The sequence below is a fragment of the Erythrolamprus reginae genome, chromosome 1, assembly GCF_031021105.1.
Source record: "Erythrolamprus reginae isolate rEryReg1 chromosome 1, rEryReg1.hap1, whole genome shotgun sequence".
Taxonomy (NCBI): Eukaryota; Metazoa; Chordata; class Lepidosauria; order Squamata; family Dipsadidae; genus Erythrolamprus; species Erythrolamprus reginae.
In genome coordinates this window covers 20,014,058-20,033,890 of record NC_091950.1, presented here as the reverse complement: position 1 = coordinate 20,033,890, position 19,833 = coordinate 20,014,058, and the positions used below count along the sequence as shown (strand labels likewise).

Here is a 19,833-nt window from a genome sequence, read left to right as displayed (position 1 = left end):
AATGTTATAAGCATAATGAATGAATGCAAATGAATGTTTTAAAGTTAGAATTTTAAAGAATCTTTTTAGTATATTAATTGGATAAACTGTATTGTTATGTTTTTGGTATATGCTGTGAGCCGCCCCGAGTCCGCGGAGGTGGGCGGCATATAAGTCCAACCAACCAACCAACCAATCAATCAATCAATAAATAAGATTGCATGATCTGATCTGGGTCAAGTCGCTGGGATGATTGGAGCCCATTTTCAGGGAACTTTTCTCATAGCTAGAAAATGCGCTCCAGAACGGGTCAAAACCTCTGGTCCCAATTACATACATGAGATATATGTTGTATGATTGTATTGGTATGACTGTTTTTAAATATTGGAATCTTTAGATTGCAATTTTAAATTTGATCCTGCAAATTTGGTGATGTTATCAACTTTGGGTAATGAAACATCTGCAAGGAACTAACCAAGCTCAGGGAGTACCAAGGACCCCCCTGTTTCAAACATCCGCCTTTATTGGTTAACCAAACCATAGCTATCTATTTATAATGCATGACCCCTCTTGCAAGATTTGATACAAGATTCCTGATAGAAAATCTACTGGACATCCTTACAGGCACATCTACCCAGATCTTCAACAGATACTTTTATTATTTGCAAAAGAAGCCTAGGTTTGAGTAAACAAAGGTCATGCCCGCTGCAGTTCCAACTGCTAGTGGAATACATTTCAAATAGAAGAGACACACAGCCATCTTGCTGCTTGAGAAAGCAAGCCTACATTCTGTACATGCCCAGAAACCCTGCAAAGGCAGTTATGTTGACCGCATACAAAGCATGCATTATGCACATTTCTAATTGCACGCGTCCAGTCTTGCTATCTGATAATATTATTTTTCTGAATTCCTGGGGGAAAACACCCTTGCGGCTTGCCTTGCCCTCTGCAGAGAAACCAGAGTGTGTGCTTGCTGCACCCCCTTCCCCGCACACCAAGCCTTGCAAGAAGCCCTGAACGGGCCAAGGTTCCCCCCTTTTTTTTCCTGCGTGGCTTCACCAGAAATGCACCCTACGTACTGTAGCCCTCAAACGACTGTCGTTTATTGCACAGATATTGCCTTCTGCACATGCGTAGCAAGCTCATCCCCGATGGACCGGGGTGGGGCGGGAGCGGAGGGGAGATCGGGAGGAAGAACCCCCGAGCCCAAACCGTGCCTACCTTGCTGTCTACGTAGAAATGCACTCTGCCCATTCCCAGAGGCACTCTTCTCCCGCGGTCACTTTTAAAGGGACCTCCCCTCCCGGGTCTTTCAATCCCCCCAGTTCAGAATTCAGCCAACTGGGTGTTTGGGGGGCGGGTCCCCCCGCTGGCCACATTTTGTCCAATGAAAACATAGGAGGGGCGGAGCCGGCGGGACGAGGGCGGGGCTAAACGGCCTCCTTCGTTTCCGCCCTCCCTGGATCGGCCCGAGCACGCAAAAAAACGGCGGCGAGGTCAGGCGTCACGTGACCCGGCCCAATCCGGAAGTGAGCGTGCCGCTCTGGTCTATGGCCGGAGTTAACAATCGGTGACAGGTTTAAGAGGAAGGGAAACTTTTTTTTTCGGTCCCTCGCTCGCTCCCGCCCGCGGATCCCCTTTAGCGTCCGACATGTGATCCATTGGCTGGTTCGCTCATTCAGGTAGGGACAATTAGAGGCGTGGTCCGTCACACCTGCTCTCGGGCAAGAGTATACCTGCGCGTGGGGGGGAGGGGTCTGGCGGGAAGAAGGGGCGGAGTTACTCGAAGGGTCGCTTCTAACTCAAGAGAGCAGCTACCCCCCATACGGTAACACCTGGATAAAGTAAACTGCAATTCCCATCTTCTCGGTGCAAATTGCAAAATTGCAAATCTTGGCGCCAAGATTTGCAATGTTTGCAATTTGCACCGAGATGATGGGAATTGTGCAAGTGCAATTATTTTTAAAAATTGTTTTGTCAAGTACAAATTAATGGTGGTGGTATACAAAGACGAATGAGTAGTACGTGTGTTGCTGAAATGTTTTTAAGTTTTAATTAGGGTTTTAGATAATAGTTCGGTTTTTTCTTGACTTCTTTTTATTATTGTTACTTGTAATTTACACTGTTGTAAGCCGTCCTGAGTCCTTCGGGATTGGGTGGCATAGAAGTCTAATTAATTAAATAAATAAATAAAACAATATTTATATGCATGATACTAGTAAAAGAGAAATATTAGGACAGGGGACGGAAGGCACTCTGGTGCACTTATGCACGCCCCTTACTGACCTCTTAGGAATAGAAGTCAACAGTGGATAGCCTAAGGCAGTGTTTCCCAACCTTGGCAACTTGAAGATATTTGGACTTCAACTCCCAGAATTCCCCAGCCAGCGAATGCTGGCTGGGGAATTCTGGGAGTTGAAGTCCAGATATCTTCAAGTTGCCAAGGTTGGGAAACACTGGTCTAAGGCAAAGTTGGCTCTTCTATGACATGTGGCGTTCAACTCCCAGAATTCCTGAGCCAATCATGCTAGCTCAGGAATTCTGGGAATTGAAGTCCATATGTCATAGAAGAGCCAACAATGCCTACCCCTGGTCTAAGGGTAAAGTTTTGGGGATTAGGTGATGATACTACAGAATCTGGTAGTGATTTCCATGCAGCAACTACTCGGTTACTAAAGTCGTATTTCCTGCAGTCGAGTTTGAAGCGGTTTGCTTTTAGTTTGTATCTGTTGTGTGCTCCTGTGAACTGCTGAACCACAGCTAGCAGCTAGCTGGAGTAGCCTGCAGTGCTGCACTCTAACCACTGCGCCACCCTGGCAATTTATCACAGTTTGATAAACACTGTTCTAGACCATGTTTTCCCACTTTGTATCTTAAGGAAGGAATATTCAAATCTTGTCTTGCTTTTGTTGCAAACCTTCTGTAAAATAACCTATCCCTTCAGTCAAATGGAGTCAAGAGTCTTTCTTAGAAACATAGAAGACTGAGGGCAGAAAAAGACCTCATGGTCCATCTAGTCTGCCCTTATACTATTTTCTGTATTTTATCTTAGGATGGATATATGTTTATCCCAGGCATGTTTAAATTCAGTTACTGTGGATTTACCAACCACGTCTGCTGGAAGTTTGTTCCAAGGATCTACTACTCTTTCAGTAAAATAATATTTTCTCATGTTGGTTTTGATCTTTCCCCCAACTAACTTCAGATTGTGTCCCCTTGTTCTTGTGTTCACTTTCCTATTAAAAACACTTCCCTCCTGGACCTTATTTAACACTTTAACATATTTAAATGTTTCAATCATGTCCCCCCCTTTTCCTTCTGTCCTCCAGACTATGCAGATTGAGTTCATTAAGTCTTTCCTGATACGTTTTATGCTTAAGACCTTCCACCATTCTTGTAGCCCGTCTTTGGACCCGTTCAATTTCCTTCTGTCCTAGGGGTCTAGTTGGGACTGGCCCGACAGGGCTTTTTCTCCTTCTCCTTTTGCAGCACTGTGTATAGTTCATGCTTCTCACTGTATTATTTTCTTTGAGGATGCTTTCCTTCTTTCTTATAGATAATAGAAAGTTTTTTTCTCAAATCATGTGAGGTTGTAAACCTCTCTAAGCCTAGAGCAGTCCTTCTCAAATAGTGGGGTGCGCCCCCCTGGGGGTGTGTGGAGCGATGCCGGGGGACATGTGTGACCCCGGGGGACATGCGTGATCCTTATTATTGTTGTTAGTATTATTATTAGTATTATTATTAAAATTTATATGCTGCCCCTCTCCAAAGACTCGGGGCAGCTCACAACGCATAAAAAACTATACATCGAGATAAAAATAAGTTAAAATTAAGAGTTACATTTAAAAAAGAAAATAAAAAACCCGTTAACATGCACACATCCCATTCAGCAAGCTTACTATTTATTCATTGGCCAGGGGGTAGAGTCCAAGCTTGGCGGCATAAGTGAGTTTTTAAACTCTTACAGAAGGCGGGGAGGGTGGGGGCAACACGAATCTTTGTGGGGAATTGATTCCAGAGGGCCGGGACCCCCACAGAGAAGGCTCTTCCCCTAGGTCCCGCCAAGTAACATTGTCTAGTTGATGGGACCTGGAGAAGGCCAACTCTGTGGGACCTGATCGGCCGCTGGGGAATGTTTTCCTGGTTGCACACTGCTCCGAGCCCAGAAGAGAAGGTGGACAGGTGGGGCTGCTGCGTGGGTTCTTATTGTTCTTGATCCTGCTGCTGGAGAAGGAGGAGCATCCTCTCCAGCTGGGCGAAAGTTTTGAACGGCACCCTAAAGCCTCCTTCGACATCATCTGCTGTGAGTGTCCGGCAGAGGCGGCACTTATGGGCCAGGCCGGCGACCCCAAAACATTGGCTTGATTAAGCTGGCCTGGCTCTGTAGACTATGCTTGCCTAACCGAAAACACACTCCACTGAGTTCAAATGTGATTCACTGCCAGGTAAGTGGGTAAAGCAGCCTTCCCCAGCCAATAGTTTGCTTGCAGCTTATAATAAGTAAAATAGTAAATATTAACACTAAAATTCCATTGTGGCCCAAATCGGAAAGCTGGGGGAGCGCAATATCTACTTCTTCCTCTGTGTGTGTGTGTGTGTGTGTGTGTATAACAGAAAATAATTGAGAAGCACTATGCATTGATATATGTATGAATATGGAGGTAAAACATAAAAATAAAATTTAAAAATAAAACTTTTAACAACAACCAAAAAAGAGAAGTGCTGGCCTAGAGGAAGTTTTCTTACTCATCATGTATTTTTTTCCATCTCTGTTGTTTGGCAGTTTTCAGTGTCTGTCTAAGATGGAACCCACCGCCTCGGGCGTCTTCTGCAACCGTGTGCTCAGCATGGTGAACTCGGAAGACGTCAATGCCATCATCTTGGCTCAGAAGAACATGTGAGTGCTTATCCATTTTTTTCACAGCCTTGTATTACTTTGATCTTAGCAAACTTTCCTGCCTGCCATTAATCTCTCTCCTTTTGCCAGCTGATAATTGACCTCTTGCATCACTTATCCTTTTCTCTTGAATGTTTTCATCTAGCAGAAAAAGAGGGTAGTTGCCAAGGTTGGAGACCCCTGAGTTGTAGGATGCTTTTAGTGGAGAAACTGCTTGGAGCTGCTTGACATGCCCCAGGAAGCCACAGCATGTTGCAAATACAGTACTATAAAAATGCCATCCAATGGGAAAGGCAGGAAGTGGAAAAATAGCAGGAAGTTAGGTGGCGAAAGCAAACTCCATGGCACTTTCCCATTGGATAAAACTATTGAGAAGGATTGCAAAGCACTTGAAGAATGGATTACCTGCATTCTCCAAAAGTCCTTGAGTTGCAGCCATTTGTTTCACGACCATTCAAAGCTACAACAGCACCATTTTTCGCACTTCACGCCGTTTGCAGCAAACCCATGTGATTAAAATTTGGATGCTTAACCAATGACTCATATTTAATGATGGTTGCAGTGTCCCAGGGTCCTATGACCCCCTTTTCCTACCTTCTAACAAGCAAAGTCAATGGGAAAGCCGGACTGTAGCAAGGAAGGTGTCAAGGTTCCAGGTAACATCCGAACTAAATCAGAGTCCGAGTCAAAGTGAACCTCAAAGTTCCAATTTATTTCTGGAGCCATCCTGGCACCTACATTGGGAAACCTAAATCTGAAGTTTCCCACTCAGTTTAAAGTTCCGATCCCTTGTCCCCCACCCCCAAACTTGTCACGTTGCCCACTCAGATTGTGCCAGCGTGGCAATTCCTCCTTCCGCTTCCGCCCAGGTGGGTGGCCATAGGATGGCCTTGAACCCCTCGAAAGAATACTTTGTGGTTGCCTCTGCTCCCTAATGAAAATCACCCCTTTCAAGTTCCCGTAAACATCAGGCCTTCTATAGATAGTGTGGAAAGCCATTAATTTATCACCAACTTCTGCACCGGCTTGACAGAAGGTTCTTGGCTGATCTAAGTGTTTCCCAACCTTGGCAACTTGAAGATAATTGGACTTCAACTCCCAGAATTCCCCAGGCAGCATTTGCTGGCTGGGGAATTCTGGGAGTTGAAGTCCAGATATCTTCAAGTTGCCAGGGTTGGGAAACACTGACCTAGAGAACAGTTCAAAGGCTTTCTGAAATATTGCAGGAATGGGGTGTGCTGTTTGGATGATGCATGATGGCCTACACGATTCGGAGAATGGAGCAAGCGGCCTATGGGGAGGAGGCTTTGTGCAGCCAGCAGCTGCCTTGCATATGTAATAATAATAATAATAATTTATTAGATTTGTATGTAGGTCAAGCCAGGTGTGCCTCATCAGCAATGGGAGAAAATGGTGGTCATTTAAGCACAGCAGGGCCTTTAAGAGCCTAGGGCAGTGATAGCAAACCTATGGCCCCTGTCAGAACCTGCTGGATTTCACCTACGGCGCAGCCGAGGGGCGTGGCAGGCCTGGGTCGCTGCCGATTCTAGCGACCCAAGCCGCCAAGTTACTGCCGGTTTTATTTATTTATTCATTCATTCATTCATTCGTTCATTCATTCATTCATCATCCAATACAGAATACATATGGAAGAGAATAGACATGAAGTAATACAGTGTTCCTTTGATTTTCGCAGGTTCAAACTTCGCGAAAAGTCTATACCACGTTTTTTCAAAAATATTAATTAAAAAATACTTCATGGTTTTTTTCCCTATACCACGATTTTTACCGCCCGATGACGCCATATGTCATCACCAAACTTTTGTCCGCCTTTAATATTAAAGTATTTTTTAAAATAAACTTTAATAAATAAACATGGTGAGTAATAATCTAAATGGTTGCTAAGGGAATGGGAAATTGTAATTTAGGGGTTTAAAGTGTTAAAGGAAGGCTTGTAATACTGTTCATAGTCAAAAATAGTGTGTTTACTTCCGCATCTCTACTTCGCGGAAATTCGACTTTCGTGGGTGGTATTGGAACGCATCCCCCGCGAAAATTGAGGGAACACTGTATATATAAAGATAATATGTAAAAATAGAAGATATATGAAAGGAAGAAAATATATATGATATATGAGATAAAGGAAAGACAATTGGACAGGGGACGAAAGGCACACCAGTGCACTTATGTACGCCCCTTACTGACCTCTTAGGAACCTGGAGAGGTCAATCATGGAGAGTCTAAGGGAGAAATGTTGGGGGTTAGGGGTTGACACTATTGAGTCCGGTAATGAGTTCCACGCTTCGACAACTCGATTGTTAAAGTCATATTTTTTACAGTCCAATTTGGAGCAGTTAATATTAAGTTTGAATCCGTTGTGTGCTCTTGTGTTGTTGCGGTTGAAGCTGAATTAGTTATTGACTGGTAGGACGTTGCAGCATATGATCTTGTGGGCAATACTTAAATCGTGTTTTAGGCGCCGGTTTTATAGAACCGGTCTGAACCCACGTCTGATTCTAATTCAACCTCTTGCCTTCCCATTCAGGCTTGACCGATTTGAGAAAACCAACGAGATGTTACTCAACTTTAACAACCTATCCGGGGTCCGAATGCAGCAGATGAACGAACGTTTCCTTCACCATACCCGGACGTTGGTGGAGATGAAGAAAGATTTGGATAATATTTTTCGGAGGATCAGGTACAAGAAGACCCCCCTCTTCAGTCATCCAGCCCTTCTCTCGCCCCAGGAGCTCCTCTTATGGCTCTGAAATTTTTATTAAAAGTTTCTTGAGTTTTCGTCACAGCACAGGATCTCAGGGAAAGTCCATGCAGATTGAAGGGCAGTTGTAGCGTCACTCTTCTGAAAAAAAGATGCCTGTGGAGATTGTTAGTCATCTGGGTCGTGGTTGTCTCAAAGGTGCTTTTTCCAAAGGCAACTTATTGCGAGTGGTCCTTGACCAACTCTGGTAAGGATAGATTTTGAGGAGGGTGAGCCAGACCCATAGAAACATAGAAGACTGATGGCAGAAAAAGACCTCATGGTCCATCTAGTCTGCCCTTATAGTTTAGTTTAGTTTAGTTTAATCAGATTTGTATGCCGCCCCTCTCCGCAGACTCGGGGCGGCTCACAGCAATAACAATACAATGTAAAACAAATCTAATATTTAAGTTAATTTAAAAAACACCACAAATTAAAACCAATCATACATACTAGCGTACCATGCATAAATTTTATAAGCCTACGGGGAGGGAACATGTCAATTCCCCCATGCCTGATGACAGAAGTGCGTTTTAAGGAGCTTACGAAAGGCTAGGAGGGTGGGGGCAACTCTGATATCTGGGGGGAGTTGGTTCCAAAGGGTCGGGGCCGCCACAGAGAAGGCTCTTCCCCTGGGTCCCGCCAAACGACTATTTCCTGTATTTTATCTTAGGGTGGATATATGTTTATCCCAGGCATGTTTAAATTCAGTTACTGTGGATTTACCAACCACGTCTGCTGGAAGTTTGTTCCAAGAATCTACTACTCTTTCAGTGAAATAATATTTTCTCACGTTGTTTTTGATCTTTCCTCCAACTAACATCAGATTGTGTCCCCTTGTTCTTGTGTTCACTTTCCTATTAAAAACACTTCCCTCCTGAACCTTATTTAACCCTTTAACATATTTAAATTTTTCAATAATGTCCCCCTTTTCCCTTCTATCCTCCAGACTATACAGATTGAGTTCATGAAGTCTTTCCTGATACGTTTTATGCTTAAGACCTTCCACCATTCTTGTAGCCCGTCTTTGGACCCGTTCAATTTTGTCAATATCTTTTTGTAGGTGAGGTCTCCAGAACTGAACACAGTACAGTATTCCAAATGTGGTCTCACCAGCGCTCTATATAAGGGGATCACAATCTCCCTCTTCCTGCTTGTTATACCTCTAGCTATGCAGTCAAGCATCCTACTTGCTTTTCCTACTGCCCGACCACACTGCTCACCCATTTTGAGACTGTCAGAAATCACTACCCCTAAATCCTTCTCTTCTGAAGTTTTTGCTAAACACAGAACTGCCAATGCAATACTCAGATTGAGGATTCCTTTTCCTCAAGTGCATTATTTTACATTTGGAAACATTAAACTGCAGTTTCCATTGCTTTGACCATTTATCTAGTAAAGCTAAATCCATGTTGGTACTCTGTGCCAGTGGTTTTGCCAGCTGAGGCAGAGAATGAGATTGAGGGAGAAATAGACCTGGATGAACCTGAAAGACCACCAGAGGTGGCAGATATGCCAATGACAGTAGGGTCTGACCTGGAGAAGGAGGAAGACTATGAGCCTTTGTTAAATGCCCACTTTAGAAGACTAAGAAAAAGACAAGAATACTTGTATGGGAAAAGGAAGTACAGCAGTACCTACCGACACCTCTACTTAACGAGCTTTTCTAGATAAGAACCGGGTGTTCAAGGTTTTTTTGCCTCTTCTCAAGGACCATTTTCCACTTAAAAACCCGAGCCTCCGAAACTGTAACCGGAAAAGGCAGGGAGAAGCCTCTGTGGGGCCTCTCTAGGAATCTCCTGGGAGGAAACAGGGCCGGAAAAGGTGGGGAGAAGCCTCCGTGGGGCCTCTCTAGGAATCTCCTGGGAGGAAACAGGAACAGAAAAGGTGGGGAGAAGCCTCCGTGGGGCCTCTCTAGGAATTTCCTGGGAGGAAACAGGACCAGAAAAGGTGAGGAGAAGCCTCCTTGGAGCCTCTCTAGGAATCTCCTGGGAGGAAACAGGACCAGAAAAGGCAGGGAGAAGCCTCTGTGGGGCCTCTCTAGGAATCTCCTGGGAGGAAACGGGCGGAAAAGGTGGGGAGAAGCCTCCGTGGGGCCTCTCTAGGAATCTCCTGGGAGGAAAGAGGGCCGGAAAAGGTGGGGAGAAGCCTCCGTGGGGTCTCTCTAGGAATCTCCTCGGAGGAAACAGGACCAGAAAAGGCATGGAGAAGCCTCCGTGGAGCCTCTCTAGGAATCTCCTGGGAGGAAACAGAGCTTCCACCCTCCCTGTGGTTTCCCCAATCGCACGCATTATTTGCTTTTACATTGATTCCTATGGGGAAAATTGCTTCTTCTTACAAACTTCTGTACTTAAGAACCTGGTCACGGAACAAATTAAGTTCGTAAGTAGAGGCACCACTGTAGTTTGTTACTTCTAGGGAATTGTTGACCACTTCCCATAGGTATTTAAAGATGGGAAATTCAGGAAGGAGTTTCAACGTTTTGTAATGGAGTCGGTTGATGTTTTGGGGTCTCTCAAAGATGTTTTGCTAGCCAACTCTTACTTTTCTGCTAAAATCCTTGGAGTAGAATTGCCCTGTCTGCGGAGAGTCTGGGAAGCTGCAAATGTAAGTCAGTGAAACTGGAGACTCTTTATCTCATACTGGAATGCACAATAGCTTTGATCTTCGGCAGCCGCCTTGCCGGACTGTTATCTGTTAACGCCTCTCACTGAGAAGCAGCCAAAATGAGCTCATATGCATGAATTTGGCTTGTATAAATGATGCTTTCTACATAAAGCCCTTCATGGCACCGGACCAGATTATCTCAGGGACCGCCTTCTGCTGCACAAATCCCAGCGACCGATAAGGTCCCACAGAGTGGGCCTTCTCCGAGTCCCGTCAACTAAACAATGTCGTTTGGCGGGACCCAGGGGAAGAGCCTTCTCTGTGGCGGCCCCAACCCTCTGGAACCAACTCCCCCCAGAGATTAGAATAGCCCCCACCCTCCTTGCCTTTCGTAAGCTCCTTAAAACCCACCTCTGCCGTCAGGCATGGGGGAACTGAGATATTCTTTCCCCCTAGGCTTCTACAATTTATGCATGGTATGTTTGTGTGTATGATTGGTTTTTATAACAAGGGTTTTTAACTGTTTTAGTATTGGATTGTCACATGCTGTTTTTACCACTGTTGTTAGCCACCCCGAGTCCACGGAGAGGGGCGGCATACAAATCCAATCAATCAATAAAATAAATAAATAAATACATACATACGACATAAAAAGACTGATTTGAAATATCAGTGCGTGGATTCCTCCTTGGTTTTCAATCTGTGTAGGCTCAGGATAGAACACAACTGGACTGGACCCCCCCCCCCCCCTTGAGGAAGAAGAAGATGTTTCACTTCTCATCCAAGAAGCTTCGTTGGTTTTGGCAGGATGGTGGGGGCGATGGAAGTTAGAATAGAATAGAATAGAATTTTATTGGCCAAGTCTGATTGGACACACAAGGAATTTGTCTTGGTGCAGATGCTCTCAGCGTACATAAAAGAAAAAGAGACATTTGTCAAGAATCATGTTGTACAACCCTTAACAATTGTGATAGGGGTCAAATAAGCAATGAAGAAACAATGTTAATAAAAATCTTAGGATACAAGCAACAGGTTACAGTCATACAGTCCTAAGTGGGAGGAAATGGGTGATAGGAATGAGGAGAAAAACTAGTAGAATAGAAGTGCAGATTTGGTAGAAAGTCTGACAGCGTTGAGGGAATTATTTTTTTAGTAGAGTGAGGGCGTTCGGGGAAAAACTGTTCTTGTGTCTAGTTGTCTTGGTGTGCTGACAGGATGAAGGAAGTTTGAAGGATCACATTTCTCTCAGTCAATCTGGACGTCAGCGCTCTTCCTGAGAGCTTTTGAGGCCACTTGGAGGTTGTAGGGTTTGGGGCAGAGATGAACTCCCAACTGGCCTCAAGAACTCTCAGAGAGAGTGCTAAGGACCAGATGACTACCTTTGGCTACCTTTGGAAAGTGTTCGGAAACTCCAGATCGTGCAGAATGCAGCTGCGAGAGCTATCATGGGCTTCCCTAAATATGCCCATGTCACACCAACACTCCGCAGTCTGCATTGGTTGCCGATCGGTTTCCGGTCACAATTCAAAGTGTTGGTTATGACCTATAAAGCCCTTCATGGCATCGGACCAGAATATCTCCGGGACCGCCTTCTGCCACATGAATCCCAGCGACCAGTTAGGTCCCACAGAGTTGGCCTTCTCCGGGTCCCGTCGACTAAACAATGCCTTCTCTGTGGCAGCCCCGACCCTCTGAAACCAACTCCCTCCAGATATCAGAGTTGCCCCCAACCTCCTTGCCTTTCGTAAGCTCCTTAAAACCCACCTCTGTCATCAGGCATGGGGGAATTGAGATATTCCCTTCCCTTTAGGCTTATAAAAAAAAATTATGCATGGTATATCTGTATGTATGATTGGTCTCTTAAATTGAGGTTTCTTTTTAAATTAACTTAAATATTAGATTTGTTTATATTGTTTTATTATTGTTGTTAGCCGCCCCGAGTCTACGGAGAGGGGCGGCATACAAATTTGATTAATAAAATAAAATAAATGACTGCAAACAAATATGATTCTTCCTCCACCACTTCATCCTGTCAGAATTAATCCTTCCATCGCCCCCACCATCCTGCCACAACTGATGACATTGCTGCTTTTCCTCCTCCTCTTCCTCCTTCCTTCCTTCCTTTTCCTCCCCCCTCAAAACTCATCTTTGCCGCCAGGCCTGGAGATTCCTTAGATCTTCCCCTCTGACCAATGAATGCTTTAGTTTGATTGTTGAATGAATGATATTGATAGTTTTTTAATTAGAATTTTAAAAATTCTACAAAAAGGTATTGACAAAATTGAACGGGTCCAAAGATGGGCTACAAGAATGGTGGAAGGTCTTAAGCATAAAACGTATCAGGAAAGACTTCATGAACTCAATCTGTATAGTCTGGAGGACAGAAGGAAAAGGGGGGACATGATCGAAACATTTAAATATGTTAAAGTGTTAAATAAGGTCCAGGAGGGAAGTGTTTTTAATAGGAAAGTGAACACAAGAACAAGGGGACACAATCTGAAGTTAGTTGGAGGAAAGATCAAAAGCAACATGAGAAAATATTATTTTACTGAAAGAGTAGTAGATCCTTGGAACAAACTTCCAGCAGACGTGGTTGGTAAATCCACAGTAACTGAATTTAAACATGCCTGGGATAAACATAGATCCATCCTAAGATAAAATACAAAAAATAGTATAAGGGCAGACTAGATGGATCATGGGTCTTTTTCAGTCTTCTATGTTTCTATGTTCTATGTTTCTAAAGATTGTTTTTTAAAGTATTAATTGAATTGTTATTATTGTTCTTGTTTTTCTGTACATGCAGTGAGCCACCCCGAGTCCCCGGAGAGGGGCGGCATACAAATCCAATTAAATCTAAATGTAAATCTCCTTCCTCCAAAAAACACCAGTTGCCTTTTGAAAAAGCACCTTTGAGCCAGTCTTCTGAAAAAAAGTTTGCATATTGCTTTCTTTGCCTTGTACTGTTAAGTGACCAGTTAACCCCAGTTTCTCCCTGCCCCTTTGAAACAGCTGTGGTGTAGTTAGTTATTTTCCTTTTTTCTTGCAGAACTCTGAAAGGAAAGCTAGCAAAACAGTATCCAGAAGCATTTAGCAGTAAGTAGACTTCAATACGAGTTCTTCCAATGATGCTATTGTTGAATAATGAACAGTACCGTATTTGTTCACCCAGAGAAACATTCTCCCACCACTTTTAAAATTTTGCACCTTTTATTTCAGGGCTGCAGTTAATATTGTCTTTTTTTATAAACGTTAAATATAAAGGTTCAGTTACAGTTTCTGTGTGCTAGATTGCTTTGTATTCATTTTGTTAAAAAAATAACTTTAACAGCTGTCCTGTTCAGTAAACCAGACGTAGGTCAAAAGGGAGCCCTGAGATTTAAGGACCAGAAAACAGTTTACTTCTGCTGGCAGATGTGTACTAAACTCAATCTGTATAGTCTGGAGGACAGAAGGAAAAGGGGGGACATGTTCGAAACATTTAAATGTGTTAAAGGGTTAAATAAGGTTCAGGGAGGAAGTGTTTTTAATAGGAAAGTGAACACAAGAACAAGGTTGCACAATCTGAGGTTAGTTGGGGGAAAGATCAGAAGCAACGTGAGAAAATATTATTTTACTGAAAGAGTAGTAGATGCTTGGAACAAAATTCCAGCAGACGTGGTTGGTATATCCACAGTAACTGCATTTAAATATGCCTGGGATCAACATACAGTGATACCTCGTCTTACGAACTTAATTGGTTCCGGGACGAGGTTTGTAAGGTGAAAAGTGTGTAAGACAAAACAATGTTTCCCATAGGAATCAATGGAAAAGCGATTAATGCATGCAAGCCCAAAACGCACCCCTTTTGCCAGCCGAAGCGCCCGTTTTTGCGCTGCTGGGATTCCCCTGAGGCTCCCCTCCATGGGAAACCCCACCCCCGGACTTCCATGTTTTTGTGATGCTGCAGGGGAATCCCAGCAGCGGAATCCCAGCTCACAAAAACACGGAAGTCCTCGAAACCCCACCTCAGGACTTTTTTTGTGATGCTGCGATTTCGCTGAGGCTCCCCTCGCTGGGAAACCCCACCTCCGGACTTCCGTTGCTAGCGAAGCACCCGTTTTTGCACTGCTGGGATTCCCCTGCAGCATCGCAAAAACACGGAAGTCTGCAGTTGGTGTTTCCCATGGAGGGGAGCCTCAGAGGAATCCCAGCAGCGCAAAAACGGGCACTTCACTGGCAACAGAAGTCCGGAGGTGGGGCATCCCAATGGTGGCGGCTTGGGTTTGAAAGGTAAAAATAGTTTGGAAGAAGAGGCAAAAAAATCTTAAACCCCGGGTTTGTATCTAGAGGCTGTTGGGGTCTGGATGGGTGTCAACAGACTCAAACTCAACCGTGATAAGACGCAGTGGCTGTGGGTTTTGCCTCCCAAGGACAATTCTATCTGTCCGTCCATCACCCTGGGGGGGGAGTCATTGACCCCCTCAGAGAGGGTCCGCAACTTGGGCGTCCTCCTCGGTCGACAGCTCACATTAGAGAAACATCTTTCAGCTGTGGTGAGGGGGGCGTTTGCCTGGTGCACCAGTTGCGGCCCTATTTGGACCGGGACTCACTGCTCACAGTCACTCATGCCCTCATCACCTCGAGGCTCGACTACTGTAATGCTCTCTACATGGGGCTACCTTTGAAAAGTGTTCGGAAACTTCAGATCGTGCAGAATGCAGCTGCGAGAGCAGTCATGGGCTTCCCCAAAGCGGCATACAAATCTAATAAATAATAATGCCCATGTTACATCAACATTCCGCAGTCTGCATTGGTTGCCGATCAGTTTCCGGTCACAATTCAAAGTGTTGGTTTTGACCTATAAAGCCCTTCATTGCACCGGACCATATTATCTCAGGTCCCACAGTGGGCCTTCTCCGCGTCCCGTCAACTAAACAATGTCGTTTGGCAGGACCCAGGTGAAGAGCCTTCTCTGTGGCAGCCCCGACCCTCTGGAACCAACTCCCCCCGGAGATTACAATAGCCCCCACCCTCCTTGTCTTTCGTAAGCTTAGAACCCACCTTTGCCGTCAGGCATGGGGAATTGAGATATTCTTTCCCCCTAGGCCTTTACAATTTCTGCATGGTATGTTTGTATGTATGTTTGGTTTTATAATAAGGGTTTTTTTAGTTGTTTTAGTATTGGATTGTTATATGCTGTTTTTTATCACTGTTGTTAGCCGCCCCGAGTCTCCGGAGAAGGGCGGCATACAAATCCAATAAGTAAGTAAGTAAGTAAGTAAGTAAGTAAGTAAGTAAGTAAGTAAGTAAGTAAGTAAGTAAGTAAGTAAGTAAGTAAATAAATAATAAACAAACAAACAAACAAACAATAAATCTTGAAAAGTTTGCATGACGAGGGGTTCGTAAGACGAGGTATCACTGTATATCCATCCTAAGATAAAATACAGGAAGACTAGATGGACCATGAGGTCTTTTTCTGCCGTCAATCTTCTATGTTTCTATTGTTTCTAAAGGCTGGACACACTCTGTAAATCCAATGCCTTTTCCTGCCTTCCTGATCATTCGGTAACAAATCTCCCTTCTGCCTTTCCAGATGTCCACGAGTCTCCCATCCTTGAAGATGACGACTTTGACCCTGTCCCAAAAAGTACCGCCACAACCATTGCTACCTCAGAGCAGACCACCGAGTCCTGCGACACCAGTCCAGACATCATCTCCCCTGCCACCAGCCATGACTTCGAAGACCTCTCCCAGGGCCCTTACGACTCAGTGGCTCTGAATGGGCAGAGCATAACAGATGAGGACAATGAGACAGACTAGTCCTCATGGAAACTGTTAGAGGAGCAGAGGTGGACTTTTTTTCTCCCCACTCACCGCCCAGCTGCTAACAGACCTGCAAATTACTACTTGTTTTTTTTAAATCTATGTTCTCTGTATCGTCTTGGCTGACTGTTTCTGTCTGGGAAGAGAGGGCTAAGCATGGGTGGTGGGCCTTTTGCATGAAGCACCATCGCCCACAGGGTGCTGATCTGTGTCTGATGCCAAATAAACTTAACCTTGAGTCTAGACCTCAAGTGTTTCTCAACCTTGACAGTCTTTTTTAAGATGCGTGGGCTTTTAACTCTCTCACAATTCCTCCAGCCAGGAGAACTCTCCAATTCTGGGAATTTAAAGAATCCATGCATCTTTTTTTTTTTTTAAATGTCAAGGTTGAGAGATACACTAGTTTAAGGCAATGCACAGTTGGCAAGGCAGCAAATCAGAAGTGGCGGCAGATAAGCGGTTGCATATTTGCGGAGTTTCAGCCCAAACCACACTCCCTTCTCTTGGACAAACTGGCGGCAGATAAGCGGTTGCATATTTGCGGAGTTTCAGCCCAAACCACACTCCCTTCTCTTGGACAAACTGATTAGTTACAGGAGGCTTCCTCAGTAAAGACCTTGCAGGCCCACTTTTATAGACAAAAGTAGATTGAGCTGGACATCTTGCAATTCCTGACCCCATTGATTATGCAAGACAAGCATCCAAAAACTTTGGTGTCCATAGGAAATGCTATGCTAATAGCCAGCTACAGTTTACTCCAAACACAAGCAAGGATGCCTTCAGGAATACAAATGTCCTGTGTTTCCCCCCTTCTCTTTGTTAAGCATAAGACCCCATTGCTGAGTCTTCCCATTGGCCTCTATATGCAGAATACAGGTGATCAGAATCCGCTGGATGGGGTGTTAAAGCAAGCTACAATCTCTGTCCACTTCAGAGGAACTGGCATGAATAAGATTCCCATGGGGTTTTGCCTCTTAGTAACTGCTGCTACTACCGTCCGTTCGAGCTATTGCTCCTCTTTGGGTTGTAGATCTGGTAAGTCAACAATGGTCGAAGTGTTCAGTGACCCCCATTCTTAAAACCTAAAACGAAGCTAACTTTGTACAACCTCCTATCATCTAACGATGCACCTTATAAAAAGATGAGGGCCATATGCTGCATTGCACTTGCCTTGTGCTATTTTCTTAAGTTTGTCTGTCACACTCACTGTTACATGTCCTATTTAATACTCCAATAATTTTCCTGTGTGTTTAAACATCTCATCCCTTCTTACCACACTTTCAGTTAATGTAATGCCAATGAATGTTTTTGTTTGGTTTTTGATAGTTCCCTGTGCTGGAACTTAGCAAAACTAGATGTGTTGCTTGGAGGATGGGGCGAACCGACTTCTTTCCTCTAATGTAATCTTGTGAAATGCGTTCTGATTCAAAGAAAATAATATTTTTGTACTGCTGTAAGTTTACAGAGGTTAATAAGATAATAACCAATAAATAAATTACCCGAGAGCTCACTTGCTTGATAGTAAGCGCAGTTGTTGTGTCTGACATTTTTAAAACTACCCAATAACCAAAATCTGCTAGCAAGTTATAAAAGGGCTGGCGGAGGAGCCGGGGTGGCGCAGCAGGTAGAGTGCTGTACTGCAGGCCACTGAAGCTGACGGTAGATCTGAAAGTCAGCAGTTCAAATCTTATCACCGGTTCAAGGTTGACTCAGCCTTCCATCCTTCCAAGGTGGGTAAAATGAGGTCCCGGATTGTGGGGGCAATAGGCTGGCTCTGTTTAAAGAAAGTGCTATTACTAACATGTTGTAAGCCGCCCTGAGTCTAAGGAGAAGGGCGGCATAAAAATTGAATGAATGAATAAACAAATAAATAAATAAATAAATAAGAGTCAACTTTTAGTTCAACTAGCCAGTGAAATGAGTGGGTTCCTCTGAGTTCAGACCAAATTGCCCGAACTATTACTGACCCACTGGTGAAGTGACAATGGCATCATGGATCCGGTTTGGTTGGTGCTAGTCGGTGGCTGCTGCCATTTTTTTTTTTAGAATTTTTGGCGAATTTTTCTCTTTGGATGGCTTTTCTTCTTCTTCTACTGAAAAAAAGCCCCCAGGTTAATCCTGAGCTTTATTTCTTTACCCGAAGCATTGCTGACTAGCTCCTCAGCTGTGTTTCGAGCTCTTATCAGGCTAGTGAGCATGCACAGAAGCGAAAATGCATGATGGTACATGTGCATGTGTGCAACATCGCGATATGAACCTGTGGCAAAGGTAAGCTGAACCCACCCCTGCAGTGAAGCAAAATTAATTTGTTGCTTTTAAAAGCAGATTAAAGGAATTAAGGACATCGATGTTGTTATCAGATTGGTGCATATTACTGACAGAGGAAGCACCATAGAAATTTACCATGTAATTTATTTGTTTGTATCAGATAAGATGGATGATTTAACTTTAGATGACCACCTTAATTCCAACTCAGCCTGGAAGATAGAAACATAGAAGACTGACGGCAGAAAAAGACCTCGTGGTCCATCTAGTCTGCCCTTATACTATTTCCTGTATTTTATCTTACAATGGATATACAGTAGTCCCTTGCTATACCGCGCTTCACCTACTGCGGCTTCACTTCATCGCGGGTTTTCAAGAAATATTAATGAGAAAAATCATTCGCGGATCTTCGCTGGTTCGCGGGTTTCTGAGGAAGTCGATCGGCAGATTTAAACAGCCCGCCGAACTCAATCGGCAGGTTTTTCAAAAAAAAAATATCTAAAATTGTAAATACTGTATTTAAATACTGTATCTAAAATATATACTGTGTGGGAAGGGTTTATAAACACTGAAAACAATGAAAACTTACCAAACAATTATAATATAAATACTTAAATAAGTACTATCAGTCGATAAATTCCCCATCGCGGATTTCACCTATTGCGGCCGGATCTGGAACGTAACACCAGCGATAGGTGAGGGACTACTGTATGTTTATCCCAGGCATGTTTAAATTCAGTTACTGTGGATTTACCAACCACGTCTGCTGGAAGTTTGTTCCAAGGATCTAAAGGTTGTCATCACTCATCCCTAGGATATGTTACACTAAGAAGTAAAGTGGTACCTCTACTTAAGAACGCCTCTACTTAAGAACTTTTCTAGATAAGAACTGGGTGTTGAAGATTTTTTTTGTCTGTACTTAAAAACCATTTTCTATTTAAGGACCCGAGCCCGGAAAAATTTCCCAGGAAATTTGAGAGCGGCACGAAGGCCCAGCAAGTTTTCTGCTATTCCCCCTTTAATCCCGGCCATCTGGGCTGCCAGAGGAGCCTATTGGTGGTGCTTAAGGAGGTTTTGGCAGTCCAGAGCGAACGAAGCATTTTCCTTTCTCTGGGCTCTTGGAGAGGGAATAAACCTGCCAGCGCCCAGAAAAAAGAAACACTCCCTTTGCTCTGGGCAGCCGAGGACTCACCACAGCGAAGGAAAGGCGCTGGCTACAAAGCGAGCGAGAAGAGAGGGGAGCCCTTCAGCATGGGAAGGAAGAGGTAGCAGCAGCAGCAGCCAGTATATGGGAGGCAGCCTCGCGCTGGGTGTATTGGTGGGTGCTCCTCCTCACCACCTCAGTCCCTCCTTTTTTTTTAAGCTTTAAAGTTTTGGATTTTTTTAAAATTCACCTCACCTCACATTTTTCCTTCAGCAGTGACTGTCCTCCTCTTCCTCCTCCCATCCAAATTCACAGCTTTTATTTTTTTTCTTAATGGGTTTGCACACTTTATTTACTTTTACATTGATTCCTATGGGAAAA

General features: G+C 44.1%; 2 protein-coding genes across 3 annotated transcripts in view; one reads left to right on the top strand and one right to left on the bottom strand.

Annotated features, from left to right (window-relative positions):
* The window catches only part of FKBP8 (FKBP prolyl isomerase 8), a 41,734-nt gene extending 40,378 nt beyond the window's left edge, over positions 1-1,356 (bottom strand). Inside the window, exon 1 of the mRNA XM_070746478.1 lies at positions 1,201-1,356. The gene's annotated coding sequence lies outside the window, so the exon portion shown is untranslated. The remainder of the gene's footprint in view (positions 1-1,200) is intronic.
* Positions 1,357-1,428: 72 nt separating this feature from the next.
* On the top strand, positions 1,429-17,568 carry KXD1 (KxDL motif containing 1). Of its 2 annotated transcripts, none has more exons than XM_070746511.1 (5): positions 1,429-1,661; positions 4,763-4,876; positions 7,422-7,574; positions 13,288-13,334; positions 15,814-17,568. In XM_070746511.1, exons 2-5 carry the CDS (start codon positions 4,782-4,784, stop codon positions 16,038-16,040), a joined length of 522 nt encoding a protein of 173 aa, XP_070602612.1. In that variant the 5' UTR covers positions 1,429-1,661; positions 4,763-4,781; the 3' UTR covers positions 16,041-17,568. The 2 variants fall into 2 exon arrangements, with proteins under 2 accessions (XP_070602612.1, XP_070602621.1); XM_070746520.1 differs by lacking the exon at positions 1,429-1,661 and adding an exon at positions 1,732-1,807.
* Positions 17,569-19,833: the final 2,265 nt, after the last annotated feature.

Coding starts and splice junctions, on each gene's coding strand:
- KXD1 (XM_070746511.1), top strand. CDS start 4,782: ATGGAACCCACCGCCTCGGGCGTCTTCTGCAACCGTGTGCTCAGCATG. Junction 4,877..7,421: donor ATCTTGGCTCAGAAGAACAT/GTGAGTGCTTAT, acceptor CTTCCCATTCAG/GCTTGACCGATTTGAGAAAA. Junction 7,575..13,287: donor AATATTTTTCGGAGGATCAG/GTACAAGAAGAC, acceptor TTTTTCTTGCAG/AACTCTGAAAGGAAAGCTAG.